Genomic DNA, 23,559 nt, shown 5'->3' with positions numbered 1-23,559 from the left:
CAGAGTAAACAATCACCTAAAATAAGGGTAAAGGAATAGGCTGCTACACACAAACTTTGAGAAGCATGCTATTCTCTTCCCTCTCATGATGTGTAGTAATTTTCCAGCCTTTTTGAAGCATTAAAAATCCATCTGAAGACAAGGACTTTAGCAGAATCATGTGGGACTTACAGTCAAGAACCTGTTCCCTTCAATAAAAAGCAGAATAATGGCTGAATCCCAGCAGTCTTTAGACTTGGCCTGAATACGCATGGAACGTATACAGGTTGCTCTAAAGATCCTGAACAAAAGCTACTACTTACAGATGTGTAACACAGATTTACTTTACCACTGAGAAACTTCTCCACAGTTTTATCAATTCCAGTCAGCTAACGTATGAGCATATACCTGAATGCATATGTGCATCAGAAGGCACAGGGGAGAGACGTGGCACTAAAGCAGTATTAACATCACTAAAGAGCAATTACGGTCTCACTGATGCCCCAATGATAAAAAACAGTTTATTGATTATACGCCCTCTAAAGAATTCTTCAGGGGCTCAGGAGAAACCAACTCTTTTTCTTTTGAAAGACAGCAAAATATAAATTCTGTACATACTCTGACATATTTTCCATGAAGAAGATATGGAGCCTGGAAATCATGCTGACAGTTGGAGTAGGCCATTCCCAATCCCATGCCAGAACCAAAGGCTAATGGCCACATTCTTCCTAGTGAACAGAAAATGGAAAATCCCAATAGGGAACTATTAGGGGATGATAAAGCTTTTTCCTCACTTAAATACATTTGCTTAGGGTTCAGTAAATATTCAACATACACCAAACTGATGACTATAATATACCATACGCTTTTGTCGGTGTTTAATTAATGGCAAAAAAGGGGGTCTGTTAGTAAACTTGTTAATTTATTAAGTGCCTATATTGCTAGGTTCAAGGTAAACAAGTGGTACAATATGACAAGAGGAGGCATGATGGAACCTTTTAACTCTTCCATGTCAGCTCTAATCACTTGCTTATTTTAACTAATTTCTTAACCTCATCAGGAACAGTAATATCTTTCAACATGCTTGAATTTTAAAAATATGTAAGAATTTCACAAGTATTTACACATTTTTCTTATAAGTCATGGCGTTTACTTAAACCAATGCTGCAAATGATTATTTCATATCAGCACGATGTGTTAATTCTGATTCTCTAGTTACGTATTACGGGAGCCCTGCGGGTACAGGCTGTAAGTGCTTTGCTGTTAACAGAAAGGTCACCGGTTTGAATCCACCAGCTGCTCCACAGGAGAAAGGTGTGGCAGTCTGCTTCCGTAAAGAGTTACAGCCTTGGAAACCCTATGGGGCAGTTCTACTTTGTCCTATAGGGTGGCTATGAGTCGGAATCTACTTGATCGCAGCGGGTTTGGTTTTTGGTTTCAGTTCTGTATTCCCAGCCAGTTCTTCATGGAAAGTTGCTTCCATTCAATATCCAGACTTCAAAAGTTCTTCCACAAAACGAAAAGGGACATTGCCTACCCTCTGCTTAGGAGAATTTTTGGCTAAGGAACATGTGTATTTCTGGTCCACTTGTTTTTACTGCTAGCAGGACTCTCATTTTCAAGTTCCTTTAGAAAAATTTGCAGTTAATTAGAAATATTTAAGGGTGTACATTTGGTCAAATGACTCACTGGCATAAAGTACAGACTTTTACAATGATATCATATTTAAGATTTCACCCTGACTCAATGTCCAGGGGGAATTCTGGAGATACCCAACCCATTTGGACCTCTTCTGAGTCCACATTCTTTGTCTAGCTCATTTTACATTAGCCTACCTAACCCCAGAAGAGGATGGGTTGGCAGCCTTCTGGATACGCCTTCCTGAAGGGTCTCTGCTATGTATGCCTACAGTATGACAGCATGTTAGAAAAGCAGTGAGAGTAACACTTACTTTTAAAGAAGGTAAGTGAGAAAACTACTCCTAATCCAAAACCAGTACCTACGAAGAGGAAGGAAAAACATGTTAAATCTCATAACTTGACAAAAAATAAAATTAACATTTCTTAAATGTGACCATCTATAAAACAGAAGATTATTTTTCTCATAATTGGATACAGAGTTGATTTTCTCATTTCCAACCTTCTTTCTTGTTGTCAGAGGCTGTTATACAGATGCCTTTGGTCCCCTGATCCACAACAGGATAACAACTTTATTCACCATTCTGTCTAGACAAGCCTTTGGTGGGGGGGCAGGGACCAAGCCAAGAACAGACCAGCCCTGTACTGCTTTCCAGTAGCCTTGGGTACCCTGGGCTCTCCTACCGATCTTACAGATGGTGCAGCAGCCTGAAGGTCAGCTAAACGATGTCAACAGGAAGCTCCCCTGGTCACTCCAGCCTGTTGAGTGATGGTTGCTTTTTGAGAAGGTGGAAAGAACTGCTCCATAACAATCCCAAAGGCTGCGCCATCACCTAAGCCAGAGTGTCCAGGCAGGGAAAGCACTTCTCCCCAAGTCCCGGGTGTGGAGATGAACTCCCTCCCCTTACTTTATTCACAGTGCACTTTCAACCACTGTCTTTAGAAATAAAACTAGCTTTCACTATAAAGAACAAACACAAGCCTATTACGATGGTCTGGTAGAAAACATTTTAAATATCTGATTTTAAATCAAATCTCAAAGGAATATAATAAGCTTGGAAAAAGGAAAGTTCCGTTTAAGAAAAACAACCAAATCCTCATTTTTACCAGTATTTCTCACACCTTAGTCGTTCTGGTGCCACCTTCACAATTTTTACTAAAATCCACACATCACCTACACCATTATTTATTTAATCATTTTCTTAAATAGAAAAAAAATCAATGCATGCACTTACTGATATTTAGCCTGAACATAAGTATCAGTGAAACCATAAATGACTGCTAGCTATATATTTTTTCGTAAGGTGTATTAATATAGAATAAAAACATTTGTCCATGGTATCACTTTAAAAAAAAAAAAAAATCACCTCAATTGGAACCCTTACTCAATCCTGGTGGGAATGCAGAACGGTATAATCATCGTGGAGAACAGTGTGGTGGTTCCTCAAAAAACTAAAAATAGAACTACCACATGATCCAGCAACTCCACTCCTAGGTATATACCCAAAAGACTTGAAAGCAGAGATTGAAACAGAGACTGGTACACCAATGTTCACTGCAGCACTATTCACAGCAGCCAGAAGGTGGAAACAACCTAAATGCTCATCAACAAATGAACAGATGAACAAAATGTGGTACATACACATAACAGAATACTACTCAGCCAGGAGGAGAAATGAAGTCCTGATACATACTACAATATGGACGGAGCTTGAAGACATTATGCTGAGTGAAATAAGTCAATCACAAAAGGACAATTATTGTATGACCTCATTTATATGAAAAGATAAGAAAAGGCAAATGTACAGAGACCAAAGTTTATTAGTGGTTACCTAGGGGTGGAAGGGAGGTGGAAAAGGATGGGGTTAACAGTGATAGAAAAATTACATTAAGGGTAGGGTTGCACAGCTGATTATTGTAACTGCTGTTCATAAGTTGTACACCTGTTAAAAGTTGAATTGGCAAAGCTTGTGTGACGTATTTGCAACAAAGACCAAAAAAAAAAAAGTAGCTGCTGAGGCTGTTTATGTACAACCAAATGCCTCATGGGATTAGATTCCTTGGTTTGGAGGTTTAGGATCATGGTTTCCTGGGTCATCCCAGTTAACTGGCCTAGTAACGTGGTTAGTGCTCCTATTTTCTCTCCTGGTTTGCTGCGTAATGCCTGGGGTCTTAAAAGCTTGCAACCCGCCATCTAAGGCACAACAAGTGGTCTCTATTCACCTGGAGCAACAAAGGGAAAAGGAGAGTCAGATATAAGAGAAGGATACGGAATGTGTTGCTAATTGCTTCCGTGCCTCCTTTCCATGAGACCAGAAGAACTGGATGGTGCCTAGCTACCATTACTGAACAATTTGATCAAAGATTCCATAGAAGAATCCTGATCAAAAGAAGGAAAATGTAGACCAGAATTTCAAATTCTCATGGACTCCAGACTTTCTGGAGCCATGGAGGGTGGATGAACCCCTGAAACTATTGCCCTGAGATAATATTTAAACCTTAAACTAAAAACATCTCCTGAAGTCTTCTTCAAACTGAACAGTTTAGCTTAACTAGAAAAAATATCTGCCTTGAGCATTATGCTCTTTTAAGAACTATCTACATGACATAAATCAGAGGCTCTATCAGCCTGAGATGAGAAGAACTAGATGGTGCCCAGCTACCACCAATGACCACCCTGAAAGGGAACACAACAGAGAGTCCCTGACAGAGAAGGAAGAAAGTATGGAGCAGAACTCAAATTCACTTAAACAGACCAGACTTAATTAATGGTCTGTCTGAGACTGGAGGAATCCCCGAAGCCATGGCCCCCAGATGCTCTATTAACCCAGTACTAAAACCATTCCTGAAGCCCACTCTTCAGACAAAGGTTAGGATGGATTATAAAACATAAAATAATACTCATGAAGAGTGTGCTTCTTAGTTCAAGCGGATACATGAGACCAAATGGGCGGCTCTTGTCCAGAGGCAGGAAGAGACAGAAACTGGCTGAATGGACACAAGAAACCCCGGGTGGAAAGGGGAAGTGTGCTGCCACATTATAGGAATTGCAACTAATGTCACATAACAATATGTGTATAAATTTTGTATGAGAAATTAACTTGAGCTGTAAACTTTCACCTAAAGCACAATAAAATAATAGTAATAATAATTATATATATGTAGATATATAGAACTATATGGGGTTAAGGTGACAACAGCAACTCGAAAGATTAAATAGGAACCTTGGGGGCAGTGAGTTTATGCTAATAAGTGAGGAACAACTCAGAAAAAGAAGGTAACAATGGTTGTACAACTCAAAGAATGTAATTAATGTCACTAAATTGTACATGTAGACATTGTTGAATTGGTGTGTGTTTTGCTGTGTATAATTCTTAATAACAACAAAATAAACCTTAGGGAAAAAAAATCACCTCACATACTATGAGAAAAACTTATTTCACTATTATCAAAAGAGTAAGCTATACACGCCAAGGAAGAGAGCTAAAAGCTGATTGGTTTTTGTTTTCAGATTTGACAGAGCAATTGTTTTCAAAGGTCTATCAGAGCACTGTGATGCTCTTTACTGAGCATTCACTCCATGGTCCAGCAAAGCTCTTGACCAACCTCTTTGCAGTTAAGCACCACATAAAAGCCCCAATTCTTATTTGCCTTGTTTTCAAATTTGTGCTGCAGAAGTTCCAAGAATGTCTTCTCTAACCATGATTTTATACCACTGCAATGTAAAAATTCAAAGTACTCCTTAGTCAAGTAACTTGATCTTTCTGCTCCAAATGCAGAGAGCTTTACCATGAGGAAGCAAGCCAATCCACATCTTTCTGGACCCAAGTATACCCACTCCTCACTTATCGACATGGTTAGGTTCCAAAGAGCAGGTCATTATGTAAAAAATCAGTGTTATAATAAAATGGAGGATGACTACATCATTACACAACTGCCAAATTATATCATTACATAACTGCCAAACCACTGAGAATCATGGCCCAGCCAAGTTGACATATATCCTTAGGCATCATAGGCAGCAATACTCTTGCTCACACCTCAGTGTTCATTACTGCCACGTGTACATTGTTAACACGCAAAACAGTCAGACAGTAGATTTTTTTACTACTGTTGTAAGTGCGAAATGTCAAATAACAAGATATTTGATAAGTGAGGAATAGGTGTACAGTCAATTCTTACTATTTATGGTAAGTTATGTTCTATAATGTCACCACGAACACTGAATTTGTGAATATTGAGCCATTTCTCCTAGGGGAACACAGAGTTAGGTTCCTACAAGCCTCTGGTCACAACAGTTTTGTTAACCAATCAGTACATAACCTTGTTTTATATGTTTCTGTTCAAAGACATCTTATGTAATATATATTGTTGTTGTTCATTAACATTGAACTCACGGCCGACAGCACTATAATGCATACCTGGATGAACCTTATCAACGTTATTTTCTCCTTAAGGTACATCACAGCCTCCTTGTGTTTAGGAACATTAGAGAGCACTTCAGCACTACACTTTGGGGCCATTTTAAACAGTGAAATCGCCAAAAAAACGCAAAAAAACGCAAAAACACGTGGCACTAGACGGTGCAAAGGACACCTGTTTACAGCATGAGAGTTGGAACAAGAAGGCAGAGCAGAGCCCATGAGGCAACTCAAATTTTTAGCTGCTTTGTGTTTATCCAGGAATGACCACTATGAGTACTGATTTTGAGGCTACAAATAAATTTCAGTGAGTAGACAAGGTCACAAATACAGACTCAGCATATAACAAGGATCAACTAATTCTTTTTACACCTATACAACAATCCAGTTGGTGTTGGCATGAAGAAAGCATTTATGCTACTTACCCAGGATGATTTTTGGTAATTCTTGTGTACCATATATACGTGGCCATAAGGTGTGTCTCTTGATGAATGAAAAATCACTACTTTGCCATGTCCAACAGACCCCACATTAGGTACTGTTTTGGTACTCAACTTAAAATGCAGTATCTGAAAATCACTCATGCCATTCCAATTTCCATATAATTTAATGAAACTGTGGAAAACTAGTTAGTTTACAGATAATAGCTAACCTATTCAAGATTGACATAATGAAAAGGAATGGGTACTAATATAGGAGTATATCCTGTGAGTACCAAACGACAACCAGATGTGGTCTTATGTCCCATTTTACACATGCAGAAAATAACTTGCCAAGGATACTGTTTAGTTAATGGTTGAGCAGTGTGCTGGGCCCAAGTCTGCTAAGTTCCAAAGCCACTATACCCACTATGTCCAGATACTGGATTTCCCTACAATTTAAACCCCTAAATAATCACTACCTCCCCAAGGGGAACTGGCATGACAAGATTTCTACTGCCAGTGAAGTAAGATATAGGCAAGAAATGGACTGTGCTTCCCATGCAACAGCCCAGAACACTAGGCAACCAGGGTAGGAACAAGACTACACAAAGCCACAAGGGCTATTCAGATTTACTTCCACACTAATGCTATTGCACATGTCACAAACACGAATTTACCTGGTTGGCATGATTCAAGAACTTCAGAGAAATGGGAATCACCACGATTGGTAATCCTGGCAATAATCTGCTGTTGCCTGGCTTATAAAATGGCACAGGGTTCAATTTCAAGGCAACGTGCCTCACCCCCTTGCAGCTGGAAGATGAGTAAGACAGCAAATTGGTACTAGAAAATGAGGTAAAGGATTTGGACTGGCTCACAGATTTCAAACCAGGCAATGGGGTGGGGAGGTAGGCCAGTAAAAACATAATGGCTTACAATCAGAGCCTTTGGTCTTCTACATCTGGAGGCAAGCTTTTGGCAAACAAATCAAAAGTCCAAAAGGAAAATATTTCAGCATTTTTCTTGTCCCTCTGATTCCATGCCTGTCTCTTCTATTTCCCCCCAAGGAAAAAAGCTCTCTGATGCTCAACTTTTCCTAGGAGTAGACCATGAATGATGCCAAGTCCACTGCTACTAATATCGCTCAATCAAAAAGACGAGAATGCTTTCAACATCAATCAATAGGGAGTAGAAAATCTTTCTAGACTTTATTCTAAATTCAGGTATATGCCCAACCACCCAGTTTTGCTCCTATTGAGGGCATTTACCCGCAAATATGAAACCAAAACTACAGTTTGGACTAGCCAAAAGAAGTTACCAAGGACCGTGCACTGCGGTCTTAGTTAAACTGGGCTGCTGCTACATCTTCGATTATTCAGAGTGATTTTCTTCCCTTTCTTCCTCCTTTCCTATATTTTTAAGACACAGAATAACAAGACTATTCTCTTTGGAAAAATAACTCAGATATGATTTTTAAATGCCAACATTTTACTTCAAGTTAGCTATCTCAGTTATTTAACATATAAACAATGGTGGAACTCACTGATGAGTTTTACAGGTTCAAGTTCTCACATGCTCGATTTTCTTTTAAAAGGCAACATGCTGCTTCAAAGAAGGTCTCACCTGATCAGGGGACACAACTCTGCAGCTGTTTCCACTAAAGATTGGCACCTCTGGGCCAGGTTTAAACTTTGTAACAATAAAACATGAAAGGTTTGTCTTACAATAAAAACAAACCAACATGGAAAGAGAAGAGTTTTCTTTGCCCTTGGCCACTTTTTTGTTGTTGTTGTTGCTGCATGACAAGCTCTTTTGGTGTAAAAAAGCCAAAGGAAAAAGAGTACAAAGCATTTTCACCTTCCCTGGAAACAAATATTTAATTATGAATACAGTTTATATAATTTTGTCTCCCTCCCACTCAAGCCTGTTCTGTTGGTCCATGCTGTCTGAAATGACAAGTAACTCTAAAATAAAGAAACGCCTGATTATAGGTGTACATCTTCATGGAGGGAGAATAATGAGGGATAAGGAAAAAGAAACACAACAGAGAAGCCTTATGGAATTGACATTAGGCACAGAGCCCACACTCTGAGACCACTTCTTTTGGAGAGGAAAAAGAATTGGCACAAATTCTTTCAAAAAGAAATTACCGCCCTCCAAATCAATCTAACCACGCACTTACATGCATGCTTAGTGCCCAAAAGGACATCATAAAACTGGCTAGAAATAAATACACATTTTTAGGAAGGAACAATTCCTTACCAATTCATGTGATAGTATTATACTAAAAAAAAAACAAACCAGAATTCTTCTCCTACTAATCCATTTAGGCACAAGATAAGGCAATTCATGTACAATATTGCCTTACTTATACCTAAGCGGATTTTATAACAAATTAAAAAGAACAACCAACGTAGGTGCAGAACAGTGTACACTGTAAGCCACCTTTTGTGAAACAAAGGGGAGAAAATATATGTGGATAGCCATTACTGTGACATATGGACAGTTTCTACTCAGTGCAACTTCGTTTTGCATGAGAAACTTTGCTCTCACCATGCCACAAATCGTAAAGCTTTACTTCATTGCAAATAATTGTCAAGAAGCAAACATTATCAGCAGGAATTAAGAAGCAGGCTATATCATCTGACTGCAGTGTTGAGATAGAAATGTGCTTTGGATGTTAGTCCCTGAACAGAATAAACTGGAGCAACACACACCCCCTCCAGAAGAATCAGCTTTGCAGGAGTTGCAAGCGCCAACAGACTTTCATCGTTTAGAGGCATGCAGTAAAAAAATCCTATAGAAATTCACTTCAAAAACATTTCTATAGACCCACTTCATTTATCGGTAACTGATTATGTGAAAATTATTAAGGCCTTACTCCAGCTTACATTTAGCATTTTAAATGAGGCTCCTATATTCATGCCTAAAGTAGAGATATCAAATGCTAAAATTTAAGTCAGCATCTAAAAATTAATAAAATTGTGAAGGAATTCCATTTTAATTTGTATAATATCTTAAACCAAGATGTAGCAGCAAAAACAATTAAGTACCATATTCCAGCAGCAGTTTACCAATACGAGAAGTTACAGGAATTACCAGCAGCTCTTTAAGATCCTAGAAGTCATGTACCAAACAACTTCATTCTTAAACATCTGGAAGAAAGGAAACAGCTTCCCAAAGTGAGGGATTTACTCTCCTGCTAAGTGTAGTGGAAAGGGCACAGATTTTGCAGCAAGACAGACCTGGGTTCAAGCCACTCCTCCACTACTTACCAGCTAGCTCTCTGAACACAGGTCAGTTATTCAATCTCTCCCAGCCTCAACCTGCTCACCTGTAGAGTGAAGGCAAGCTGACAGTGTTGGTGTATTAGGAAAATGTAAAGTGTCTAACAGCGTCTGACGAGTTCAGTAAGCGGCACTAGGTTCAGCCACCTCCGTAATGGAACTCGAAAGACGTCAAAAGCGTAACGTAATAGCTGCTCCTCTATTTAAATACAATTCACTGGCTTGTTTAGGGTCACGCTGTCTGTCGGGGAGCCACAGCTGAAAATCAGAACCTTTTTCCTGTTCTCTGCACAGTTTACTATAAATTCATGGCCATTAGCAACTGTTTTATATGACTACATCAGGTTTTGCTGTATATTTTTAAAAGTAGGGGATTCCTTGGGATTCATTGCTGAACTAGGACATTTTGCTTTAAAATGTACTAAAGATTTTCTTAGCGCGGTCTTGTGTTTAATAAAGCTATATTTATGCTCTGAGCATGGATTAGTATCAAATTGGCTTATTTATAATGGGCATGCCTTCCTGTCCAATCCTGTTTTTATCAAAGTTATTATAATCATCAAATGCATTTGTTAAGACAGAACAAACAAGAATCTGCTTTTATAGAAAAGTACCCTCAGGACTAAGTTTAGTGAGAATTACGTTTCCATGAAACATTCCAGGTTTATGAAAGATGTTCAGGGTCCAATTTACAAGGAAAAAAAAATTTTCAAGTCAGCTCCAAACTGTGTTACTTAATCCTTTGAGGCAAAGACAGATTGTCCCAGGTGTCCGTGTGTAAATGCCAAGTCATGTGAATTAACCAAGAGAGTGTGCCAGACCAAAGAACCAGGGAGGGTCAATTCAGTCTGTGTTCATCAGCAGCTCAAAAGTCAACACTGCTGCAGGGCATATAGGAAACAGCCCAAGAAGGTGGCTATTTTACAAGACCTTAACCTTCCTGTGGCTATCTGGACTAGACAGGGCTGGAACACCTGAAGGAATTTCTCAGATGGACATCAATTACCAGGATTCTGATCAGAACAAGCAAACCAGTCAGCAGAAGCAAAGATGTAGAAGGTAAATGTGGAAGCCATTACCGGTGTGTTTTGTTTCCAGAAAAGCCAAACTCACAAAAGGGTCCTTTTAAATGAGTGCTTGTAGCTCATGACACAACTTTCAAATTCGGACAGCCATACAACTTTCCAAGAATGCATAAAACAAGAAACATGACTGTAGACATTTTACTGAAATATAGTTAGTTAATTCACATGTAGGGATAGTATGTAGGAAAATGAGGAAAAGCTCTAAAATTTATTAAAGGAAGACTGAAAAAAAAAATAGATACAGAATTACTAGGTTAGATGAACACAGTAAAAGACTCAATGCACTACATTCATGTGAGGGAGGATTTAGAGGTACTGACAGTTATAGAAAGTGCCAGGCACTGTACCACATTTCTAAATACCATCTCATTTAATTCACAGAACAACCTTGTGAAGTTTATCATGCCTGTTTTACAGAAGAGGGGTTAAGTAACTTACCCAAGTACACACAGCTAAGTAAACGGAGTTCAAGCTCAGTCTGCCTGACGCCAAAGTAATGGCTCTGGGTTATACACCGGGCTAAACCTCATGGAGAGGTCAGAATAGCAGCAGGGCGACTGGTCTGTTGTTAGATATGACAACAAAGTGTTCTTCTGGATTGTAGCACCATCCATTGGTAGTTTATGACTATGTTACTCTCAGTCCCTCAAGGAAACAACAGAATCCACAGATGTTTGACTTATCGGGAGTGGTAACATTAAGACCTGAAATTACTTAGAGCCAATGAGAAAGAGTCAACAACTCAAGCCAGGAAACACTTCCTTCTGTGCACTGACTGGAGACAAAATAATTCAAATGGGTGTGGGCCTACAAAGGGTTCAGAAGGCTATTTCCCAGTGAGTCTCTTCTTTCCTGACACCTCCACTACCTTTATCTCCTCCTCATCTCTATCAATAACCGGATGCTTACCCTTGTAAAGGAAGTAAATATAAGAATCAAAGATTCACTATGTCCAATTTTGTATATCATTATAGCTATTATGGATACCCTGATGGCTTAGGGGTTAAGAGCTATGGCTGCTAACCAAAAGGTCAGCAGCCCGAATCCACCAGGCGCTCCTTGGAAACTCTATGGGGCAGTTCTACTCTGTCCTATAGGGTTGCTGTGAGTCGGAATCGACTCGATGGCAACGGATTTGTTTTTTTGGTTTTGACAGCTACTATAAGGAGCCCTAGCAGTGCAGTGCTAAAGCACCTGGCTGCTAACTGAAAGGTGAGCGGTTTGAACCCATCAACCACTCCATGGAATAAAGACGTGGCAGTCTGGTTCCGTAAAGATTTACAGCCTTGGAAACTCTATGGGGATAGTTCTACTCTGTCCTACCAGGTCACTATGAGTTGGAATCAACTCCACAGGAATGGATTTGGTTTTACACCTATCATATTACTGCCTATTCCTATGATTCAAATGAAAAGTTCAATGGAGAAACAAGTACCAATAATTTATTTCTCTTACACACATTTACTTGGTCAACATTTATTAAGTACAAGGCACTGGGGATAAATTTATGTACCCCTGGAGCACATCAGTCTAGCATACAGTGTTTATTCTTTGTGAAGTGGGAAGTGTAGAACAGTGGTTATACTTTAGTATGCGGTTATGTGGACCTGGGGCTAAAACAGGTTAAACATGATTGTGAATACTAGTATGTGTCTAGCTGTGTGTCTCAATCCTTGGGCAAATTATTTAACTTCTCTGGGAGTCAGTCTCCCTATATAGAAATATTAGTGCCTATCCCTGACCAGGGAACAGTGAGGCGGAAACAACATAATACATGTAAAATGCTTGGAAGAACAGAACATTGCACATTGTAACTGTGATTTATCTTTTTCCTCAACAAAAAGCATTTCGTGAACAAATTGAAAGTCTAAATATTTACTGAGCCCTGAAGGGTGAGAATACTGGGTTCAGTGAGGTTCAGAGATAAATAAGACACAGCCCTTCCCTGGGGAGCTTGTGATCCAGCCGGCACACAACAACATCCTTTAAACAATAGGGAGGAAATGAAGGGCTTCAGCAGGGAGGCAGCAAGTCAGATGTGTACTTCAAACAGTTCACTCTGACAGCCATGAGATTGGATCTGAAGATGTCTAACTAAAAAATGGAGACGCCAGTTAGGAGAAGCTGTTGCAGCAGCCCAGGTGAGACATGAGACTTCTTTCTGCCCATCTGAATGAAAATATTACCTTACATAATTTGGTCTCTCTTCAATAGCCCTCTCTGTATCTTTCCTGTGTTTCATGCTATACAGAAATGAAAGAGACGGTGGTAAGGTGGCTGGTGCAGGCTAAAGCAAGGCTTTGACCAGAGACTGGGAACATCTGCGGCATGGGAGTGATCACACTTAACGACTATTCTTAGGTAATGGATCGTATATAGTGGAAAGCCTCATGGACAAGAACACAGACATTAGTCCTTTGTGAGATGGGGCACTAGAGATCATCTAGTTGTACCCTGAGGAGGACTCCATAAGAAAGCATGGTCTGAATCCTTATTCACTGCTGGTGGAAATGCAAAATGGTATAGCCACTGTGGAAAACAGTTTGACAGTTCCTTAAATAGTTAAACAGAATTACCGTATGATCCAGCAATACCACTCCTAGGTATATACCCAAAAGACTTGAAAGAAGGGATACAAACATTCTTGCACACCAATGTTCACTGCAGCATGACTCACATTAGCCAAAAGGTAGAAACAACCAAGTACTCGTCAACAGATGAATGGGTAAACAAAATGTGGTACGTACACACAATGGAATACCACTTAGCCAGAGAGAGAACCAAAGTCCTGATACATACTACAATCACAAAAGGACAAATACTGTATAACCTCACTTACATGAAAAGGCAAGAATAAGCAAATATAAAGAGACCAATGGCTATTAGTGGTTACCTGGAGCAGGACAGGGAAGAGATAATTATTTCCTGGGAAGTAATGAGTTTATGGTGATAGGAAAATCGGCATTGATTAAGGGTAATGGTTGCACAACTTGATGAGTATAAATGATATACTAAGTTGTACACCAGAAAAAGGGCAAAATGGCAAATACTGTGTAATATATAATTTTGCAACAACCAGAATAAAAAGAGGCTAAAGTTGCCAATTCTAAAGTACACCCAATCACCTCATACGATTAGTTCTGTTGATTCAAAAGATCAGAGTCATGGCTTTGTGGCACTGTCCAGTCAATTGACTTAATTACTGGTTTTAGAGTTACTGGTGCACTCCCGACTTCAGCAAGTAGTGCCTAGGGTCTTCAAAGCTTGCCAGCAGCCATCCAAGATACCACAATTGGTCTTTATTCACCTGGAGCAGCAAAGGAAGAAGGAAACCCAGGAATCAGAGAAGGAACTGAACGACAGGTCTAACTGCCTCCATGTACTACTGCCTCCTTAGCCATGAGACCAGAAGAATGGGATGCTGACTGGCTACCATTACTGAACAGTCTGAGCAATGAATCAACAGATGAATTCTGGTCAACAGAGGGGAACGTGTAACAGAAATTCAATTTCTTACAGAATACAAACTTACTGGACCTACTCAGATTAGGGGGGAAAAGAAAAACTGAGACTAGAGGAACACCCAAATCTACTGCTCGGAGAAAATCTTCAAATCACGAACTGAAATTATCCCCTGAAGTCATCTTTAAACAACTGTTTAGCTAAATTAGTAAATAATGTTTTCTTTAAAGAATTACCTATCTGGCTGTTAACCCAGAACTGAAACTATTCCTGAAGCCCACTCTTCAGACAAAGATGAGACAGGACTATAAAACAAAAAATAATACACGTGAGGAACGTGTTTCTTAGTTCAATCAGATACACGAGACCAAATGGGCAGCTCCTGTCCAAAAGCAGGATAAGAAGGCAGCAAGGGACAGGAACTGGTAGAATAGACACAGAGAGCCTGGGGTAGAAAGGGGGAGTGTGCTGTCACATTGTGGGGATTGCAACTAATGTTACAAAACAATATGTGTATAAATTTTTGTATGGGAAATTGAGTTGTAAACTTGCACCTAAAGCGCGCGCGCACACACACACAAAGAATTATCCATATGAAATCAAATGGTCAACAGTAACTAAAGCATAGGCGAGAAATTTTATAGGGTAGTGAGTCTAAGTCAATGGTGGTGAAATAATATGGGTAGAAATAGTGATGCAATGTGAAGAATGTAACCAATGTTACTGAATTGTACCTGTAGAAATTGATGAGTGAGTGTATGTTCTTTTGTGTTTATTTTCACCAAAATTAAAACACACACACATACAAAGTTACGTGGGGATAGAAAAATGGGCCAGATATTTAAAAAGTATACTGACATTTTTGCATTTAAGGTACTGTTGGTGCAAATGATGACTATCCCAAGAAAGCTTCTGCAAGTGTTGGAAGGACGTGTCTGCGTTGTGGAGTCTTCCTAAGAGCATGCAACTTTTTCTTTGCTATCCAAACCTGGCTCTAACAAGCTGTCAAAGACCATCGGCTGTGAAGCAGCACTTAGTTGACCTTATCTTACAGTAGTATACTACAATCTTTCTTAAAGACATCACTACTCTACAAATCCCCTAATAAACCTCTCCAAATCACTGGACTTGTATACATTAAGAAACCAAGAACTTAATTTTCATACTCCGAGTGAAGGAGGGAAAAAAGTCTTCTAAATTAAAAAAAATAATAAGTAAGTTTCCAGTTGCAGCTGGAACAAGGAGAAAAATAAGTTGTGATTTTTCAACGGTCACAGCCAATCTTTTCTGGGAACAAATAAGATCAGTAACATTTATTCTAGTTCAAGACAAAATACATGACTAGAACAGTAATATACTGTATTGCTTCTAATCAGAATGGTATATTTATGATCTCACAAACTCAGGGTTTGTCACGTACAGGCCTATGCTGAAACAGTAAGAAATGAAAAAAAAAAATTCCTATAACGCATGAATTTCAATTTAGTCATCGGAAATGGTGCCAAGAAACTAGCAGCTTTCTTAGGATTACCGTCCCACTAAAAAGTGAATTATGTTGCTTAAATCATTAGCTTCACTTAATCACTTACAATCTATCAGACAGGACTTCTGAGTGGTTTATACATGCAGGTTCTGACAAATAATCAGAAACATTTGTTCTAACTTGTAAACATTTGTCAAAGTAAAGTAAATCTACAAATCTGTCAACAATCCTGTCAGAGTGTTATAATAATTATAAATTATCCTCAGCATTCTAATGCAGGTTTAAGTTGGATAAAGAAAACTTAAGTAAAAGCACTGGATTTCAATTGTTCAATATACTGTTAACTATTAATCCAAAAACAAAACAAAAAAACCCATTGCCATCAAGTCAATTCCAAACTTACGGCGACCCTACAGATCAAACACTTGTAATTTTCTACCCAAAGATACATAACTGAAGAGACTTGGAAAGTCAATGTAGTTTTAAACAGGCACCTCAGCCACACTGCCATCTGCCCACCCAGCCTGCCCACTATCCTATTCTATTTGCCTCCCCATCATCCATACCTACTGACCCACCGTCTGCTAAGACCACCTCCTTACCTATTTTAAACCAAAGGACTCTTCCCACATTTTTTTCTAATTTGTACTCAAATTCACTATTTCTTGTTCCTTTCATGCTATCTAAAGAGCATTTTAAAGTTATTTATCTACTTCCTACTTTAAAAAATCACAAATTAAATTATTAACTATTACTTAACATCTTGATTCCAATGCCCTTTCATTTTATAAATATATTTCATTTCTTGTTTTAATAACAAGAATGTATTTAGTTAAAAAAAAAATTATGAGCTATGCTTTCTTCCAAGTCATTCTAATTATTGTTTTTTTTCCCCCTTCCTTTATCTTTTCAGCTGCTGAAAAGTATGTGCGTATGAATGTATGAATATATGACCCTGTGTTGTGTGTGGTGCAGTGGTTAAAGCGATCGGCTGCTAACCAAAAGGTTGGCAGTTTGAAACCACCAGTGGCTCCATGGAAGAAAGACGTGGCAGTCTGCTTCCACAGAGATTTACAGCCTTGGAAACCCTATGGGGTCGCTATGAGTCGGAATCAACTCAACAGCAGTAGGTTTGTTTTTGGTTGTGTGTCATAGTCTGAAAGAGCTGTGGCAGGCGTCAGAAGTTCTGGGTAGTCCCCTTTGTCTAGGGCAGGGTTTCTCAACCTCAACATTATTGACATTTTTTGAGCTGAATAATTCTTTGTTGTGGAGGTTGTCTTGTGCACTGTAGGATGTTTAGCCAGCATCCTCCGCCTCTACCCACTACATGCCAGTAGCACACTACCCAAGTATGACAACCAAAAACATCTCCAAAAAAAAAAAAAACCAAACCTGTTCCCACTGAGTCAATTCCAACTCATAGTGACCCTACAGACAGAGTAGAACTGCCCCACAGAGTTTCCAAGGAGCGCCTGGTGGATTCAAACTGCTGACGACCTTTTGGTTAGCAGACATAGCACTTAACCACTATGCCACCAGGGTTTCCAGGCACAGCCAAATGTCTCCGGGGAGCGAAGGGACAATCACCCCAGGTAAGAACCACTGGTCTAGGGGTTTACAGTTTACGAAATGCTTTTACATCCATTATCTGATCCTGGGCCTCATTAAACCCGTTGCCACTGACTGGATTCCAACTCATACCAACCTAATAGGTTGCTGTATATATGACAGAGTGGAACTGCCCCATAGGGTTTCCAAGGTTGTGATCTTTAAGGGAGGAGACTGCCACATCTTCCTCCCACAGAGCAGAGTGGCTGATGGGTTCAAACCACTGACCTTTTCGTCAGCAGCTTAACCACTGTACCACCAGGGCTCCTTTGGGCCTCACTAAGTACCCCAAATTTACAGACAAGGAAACCAAGGCTCGGAGAGACCAATAACTATCCTAAAGCTCACTTGGCTCTAGGCCCACTCTTCTTACGTCTTCTCCAGCTAAAAGAGCTTAACATCTCAGGCCCTCTGTTTCCTCATAGTGAGAGACACTGGGCTAATCGGCTGTTTTCATAATTCCCTTCCTTTCTTTCAAAACAGAGAAAGCCTTTTTTACAGAGAATTCTTCTGTGGAAACCCAGTACATTCAATAGCTGCTGTTTGAGGAGTCCAAGCAGCATCCAGACCCTACCTCCTGAACCCCACCTTGTCCCAGAGAAGCCCCAGAAACCCACAGAGCACATGTTCAAAACTGGTGGCAAATGAACTCCCCTGTTGGTTGCAAGCCTCAAATTCCATGATTCTAAAAGGCCATCTCTTTAATTAGGGATGGTTTTTGGCAGGGGCGGATTACCCAACAGGCAAGGTAAGCACCGTGCTTACCAGATCATCTGTAGTGAACAATTTCACATTTTTTCACCACATCAAAGATTCTAGCTGGCATCTGTCTCTCTCCCAATTTCACAGCACTTTCCTACAGAATCAAAGCCTCTTTTTAAATTTACAATCTCTGACAGGGACAGAGGACCTAGTAAGCAAGGTAAGCATGGGCTTATTTGTGCTTACTTACTAATCTGTAGTGAACAATTTCACATGCATTTCAAGATGTGGTGACCAGGGACACGATAGAAGGTCCCAGACTGAAAGGGAGAAGAATGTAGAACGAAACTCAAATTCCTAAAAAGGCGAGGCTTCATCAGGGGGAGAGCAATTGTGAGTATGTAGCAAAGTGTATGTAAGTTTTTGTGTAAGAGACTGACTTGATTTGTAAACTTTCACTTAAAGCACAATAAAAATTAAAAAAAAAAAAAAAGGAAGAAAGAAATGCAGGGAAATAAAGTATTATTTAAACCTTTGATTTAAACTTCTATCATTTCTTTTTTAAGTCAGTTCTCAGAGAAGAAACAGGTAGAAAACCTCATTTAGTTTAACGATCAGGGCAGCTATTCACAGGAAGAAACGATGCCTATTCTCTCCCAAAATAAAAATCATGTAGTTCTCAAAAAAAAAAAAAGGCGAGACTTACTGGACCTTTGAACTTGGAACTGAAAGCTACTCCTGGAGGTCACCTTTCATCCAAACAATAGATTGGCTGATAAAATAAATAACATCACCCATGAATACTGTGCTCCCTTAAATATCAACTATATGAGACCAAATGATCAACATTTACACTAAAACAAAGATGAGAAGGTAAGGAGGAGCAGGGAAGCTAGATTCATGGAAATAGAACAAAAAGAACTGAAATAGTAAGAACATTGACACATTGTAAAAAATGTAACCAATCTCAGGGAATAAGTTATATAAAAATTGTTACATGGGAACTTAATCTGCTATGTAAACTTCCACCTAAAACACAATTAAAAAAAAAAAAAAAAAGGCCTGAGACATAGTCTCATGGGAAAACTCAGTCAACTGGCATAATATAGTTCATAAAGATAATGTACTACATCCTAGTTAGGTCAGTAGCATCTGGGGTCTTAAAAGCTTGCATGTGGCTACCTAAGATATAACTATTGGTCTCTACTCGTCTGGAGCAAAAGAGAATGAATGAAACCAAAGACTCAAATAAAAAACTAATCCACAGGACTAATAGTGCACATGGCCTCCTCTAGTCTGAGACCAGAAGAACTAGATGGTACCCAGCTACCACTGATGACTGTTCTGCTCAGGGATACAATAGAAGGTCCCAGACAGAAAGGGAGAAAAATATAGAACAAAATCCAAATTCTTAAAAAAGGCCAGACTTACTGGATTGATAGAGACTAGAGGAACCCCTGAGACTAATACCCTTTGAACTTAGACTGAAGCTACTCCTGGAGGTCACCTTTCATCCAAACAGCAGATTGGCTGATAAAAAAAAAAAAATCACCCATGAACACTGTGCTCCCTTAAACAATCAACTATATGAGACCAAATGGTCAACATTTACCCTAAAGCAAAGAAGAGAAGGTAAGGAGGGGCAGGGAAGCTACGTTAATAGTAACAGAACAGAACGGAAATTATGAGAATACTGACACATCGTGAAACATGTAAGCAATCTAATGGAACAATCTGTATAAAAAACGTTAAATGGTGTAAATGTTCCCCTAAAACACAATAAAATATTATTTAAAAAAAAAAAGATTACAGCCATTAAAAACCCAACGGAGTGCAGTTCTACTCCGGAATATGTGGTCACCATGAGTTGGAACTGACTTGACAGCAACAGGTTAAGTTCAATAGAAATAGTATGTTAAACCAACCTCCAAAGTTATGGGTAGGTGGTGAGAGTGGAGAGCGTATACATGTGTGTGCCAAGTGTGTGGGACCCCAATAACTAGGTAAATCTAGGATCAGAAGACCAGTAAAACAGTAGTTTTATGAACAAATCTCTCCAGATATCCAGTACACAGGAAGAAACTGGTCCTAAACAAATCAGGAATGACCCGGGGGGAACAAGTCTCAACCCCCCAGGCACCAATTTCCTAATTCTGTGAAATGAGAAGGCTGAAAATGGGTTATCAGTTCTTTTTTCTCAAAGTAGTGAAATTTTTTCGAAACAAAATCTTACACAGAAAATAAATATACAAAACAGATAAAAACGGAGCTGCTCTGATAGGATGAGAGCAAGGGGAAGTAGCTGGAGGCATGGCTAGGACTTACCTGCAGTCTTCCCTCACTCTCCTCTTGGTACCCAGCCCCGCCCAGTGGCAAGCCCTATAGTACTTTGAAAGACATTTTAAAAACCACTGAACAAATGAATCCCTAAGCTTCGTTCCAGCTGTAATACTCTATCATCCTGCGAGTTTAGGAATTTATGGAGTTTATTCAACTGGGGCTATCCAAGGAGAGCAACAGTGAGACCTCGTATCCACCAAGAACAAATACCATTTGTGAGACTGTCAAGTAATGAGAAACTTCAGTAGATGCCAATGTAATTTCAGAGTTGATGGAAATCTTAAAGATATTTTCACTTTAAACCACTATCCTGTTAAAAACAAAACCAGACTTAACACATTTTTTTAAAAGATCATTCATAATCCTCAACTACAGTAACTAAACTCAGTAAATTACTTTTTCTAACTGTTCTCATTTCTTTCCTTAAATTATAAAAACTGCAGTTAATGGTCCTTCCCACTAAGTTTCATTATTATTCCCCAAAGATAACGTGGATTCACAGTTTCTTGCCTGTCGTTCCATCTATATAAATGGGATCACATGTATCACATGTGATACTGTGCAACTTGCTTTCTTCACTTTACAATGATTGAGAATACCTTTCTGTGACAGTGCATCTTCTTAAAACTTTGTACTGAGGTATAACATACATACAGAAAGGTGTACAATTAGGTGAACATTTGATGAATATTTACAGACTAAACACCCACGTTAACATCAACCAGATCAAGAAACAGATTTCAGCATCCCAAGAAGCCAGCTTTGTGTTCCCTTCGTCAAAACTTTCACCTAAGGGTAACCATATTCTGACTTTAGTGGTTTTGCCTGTTTGGAAATTTATTTAAATGGGATCTCACAATAAGTATTTTCACCCAACACAATTGTGAATTAAAAACAAAAACCGTTGCCATCAAGTCGATTCCGACTTACAGTGACCCTATAGGACAGAGAAGAACTGCCCCACAGGGTTTCTAAGCAGTGGCTGATGTATTCGAACTGCTGACCTTTAGGTTAGCAGCCAAACACTTAACCACTGCACCACTAGAGCTCCCTATCGCAAACAGTTGTAGTTAATTCATTATCAGGTGTGTATTAAAATGAAATTTTCGAAATCAAAGTCTCATTACGATTTTGATTTGTATTTCCCTAATGACCTTTGATGAGCATCTTTTCGTGTGCTATTTGACATTAGCATAACTTCTCTTTTTATATATAATGTCTTTTGTGAAAAGTCTTCTCAAATATTTTGCCCATTTTTTAAATGGGTTGCTTGTCTTCTTATGATTAAATTTATATTCTGGGTACAAGGTCTTTATCAGACATATGTATTACAAATATTTTCTCCAATTTTGTGGCATCCTTTTTGTCTTAACAATGTCTTTCAAAGAGTACAACTTTTTATTTTGATCAAATCCAGTTTATCAATTTTTTTCTTTATTTTTGCTTTTCGTATCCTAAGAGATTTTTTTGACCCCAAAGTCACAAAGACTTTCTCCTATGTTTTCTTTTAGAGGTTATACAGTTTTAGCTTTTATGTCTAGTTCTATGATCCACAATCAATGCCCATGGAAGCAGCAGTCAAGACATCAAAGGAAGCATCGCACTGAGCAAGGCTGCTGCAAAAGACCTCCTTAAAGTGTTAAAAAGCAAAAATGTCATTTTAAGGACTAACACGCGCCTGACCCAAGCCATGGTGTTTTCAATCGCCTCATATACACACAAAAGCTGGACAATGAATAACGAAGACTGAAGAAGAACTGACAACTTGAGTTATGGTATTGGTCACAAATGTTGAATATACCATGGACTGCCAAAAGATCTAACAGATCTGTATTGGAAGAAGTACAGCCAGAATGCTCCTTAGAAGCAAGGATGGCGAGCCTTTGTCTCACATACTTTGGTCATGTTATCAGGAGGGACCAGTTCCTGGAGAAGAACATCATGCTTGGTAAAGCAGACGGTCAGCAAAAAAGAGGAAGACCCTCAACGAGAAGGATTGATACCGTAGCTACAACAATGGGCTCAAGTACAACAATTGTAGGATGGTGCAGGACTGGGCTCTGTTCCATTCTGTTGTACACAGGGTTGCTATGAGTCAGAACCGACTTGACAGCACCTAACAACAACAAATGATCCTTTTCAGGTTGAATTTTGTGTATGATGTGAGGTTCATTTTTTTCTCTATATATGGATACTCAGTTGTTCTAGCATGATTTGTTGAAAAGATTTTCCTTTCCCCATTAAGTTGCCTTTGTCAAAAAGAATTGACCATATATTTATTGGTCTACTTCTGGACTCTATCCTATTCCATTAATCTATATGTGCATTCTTTCTCCAATGCCACACTGCCTTGTTTACTGCAGCTTTATAGTAAATCTTGAAATCAGGTAATGTTAAAGTCTCCCAACTTTGCTGTCCTTTTTAAAAAGTGCTTTGGTTATTCTGTATTGCTTACATTTTCATATAAACTTTAAAGTCAGCTTCTCAATTAAAAAAAATTCTGCTGGAAGCTTGATTAGAATTGTCATGAATCTATTAGATCAGTCTGGCAAGAAATGACATCTTAACAAGATTATATTCCAATCCATGAACATGGTATATCTCTAATTTTGTTATATCTTTAATTTCTTTCAACAATGTTTTGTGGTTGTCAATGTATAGGTCTTACACACATTTTGTTGAATTTATCCCTAAGTATTTTATATTTTTGGATTTATTGTAAATGGAATTACATTTTTTACTTTAATTTTACAATTGTTCATTGCTAGTATTTAAAAATATTGACTTTTGAACATTGATCTTGAATCCTGCAACCTTGCTAAATTTACTTATTAGTTTTAGTAGTTTTCTCATAGGTTCCTTATGATTTTCTATGTATATGATCATGTCTGTGAATATAAACAAATTTACTTCTTCCTTTCCAATCCATATGCCCTTTATTTGCTTTTCTTATCTTAATACACTGGTTAGGACCACCAGTATAATGATGAATATAAGTGGTTAGAGTATACATTCTTGCCTTGTTTCCAATCTTAGAGAGAAAGCATTTAGCCTTTTACCATTAAGTATTGCAATTTTCCTCACAACTAATTAAGTTGAAAACGTTTTCATGTATTTATTGGTCATTTAAACA

The 23,559-nt window shown here is 38.7% G+C and overlaps 1 protein-coding gene across 1 annotated transcript in view; it reads right to left on the bottom strand.

Annotated features, from left to right (window-relative positions):
- MICOS10 (mitochondrial contact site and cristae organizing system subunit 10) overlaps positions 1–23,559 on the bottom strand; it is a 37,779-nt gene that overhangs the window by 2,050 nt on the left and 12,170 nt on the right. The window contains exons 2-3 of the mRNA XM_049878118.1: positions 1,931–1,978; positions 598–707 (exon numbers count right to left, since the gene is read on the bottom strand). Of these exons, the coding sequence (XP_049734075.1) occupies positions 598–707; positions 1,931–1,978 (158 nt within the window). The remainder of the gene's footprint in view (positions 1–597; positions 708–1,930; positions 1,979–23,559) is intronic.

This window comes from Elephas maximus, chromosome 3, assembly GCF_024166365.1.
Source record: "Elephas maximus indicus isolate mEleMax1 chromosome 3, mEleMax1 primary haplotype, whole genome shotgun sequence".
In the NCBI taxonomy this organism is placed as follows: Eukaryota; Metazoa; Chordata; class Mammalia; order Proboscidea; family Elephantidae; genus Elephas; species Elephas maximus.
Note: the sequence above shows the minus strand (reverse complement) of the source record. Positions and strands in the feature narration are given on the sequence as shown.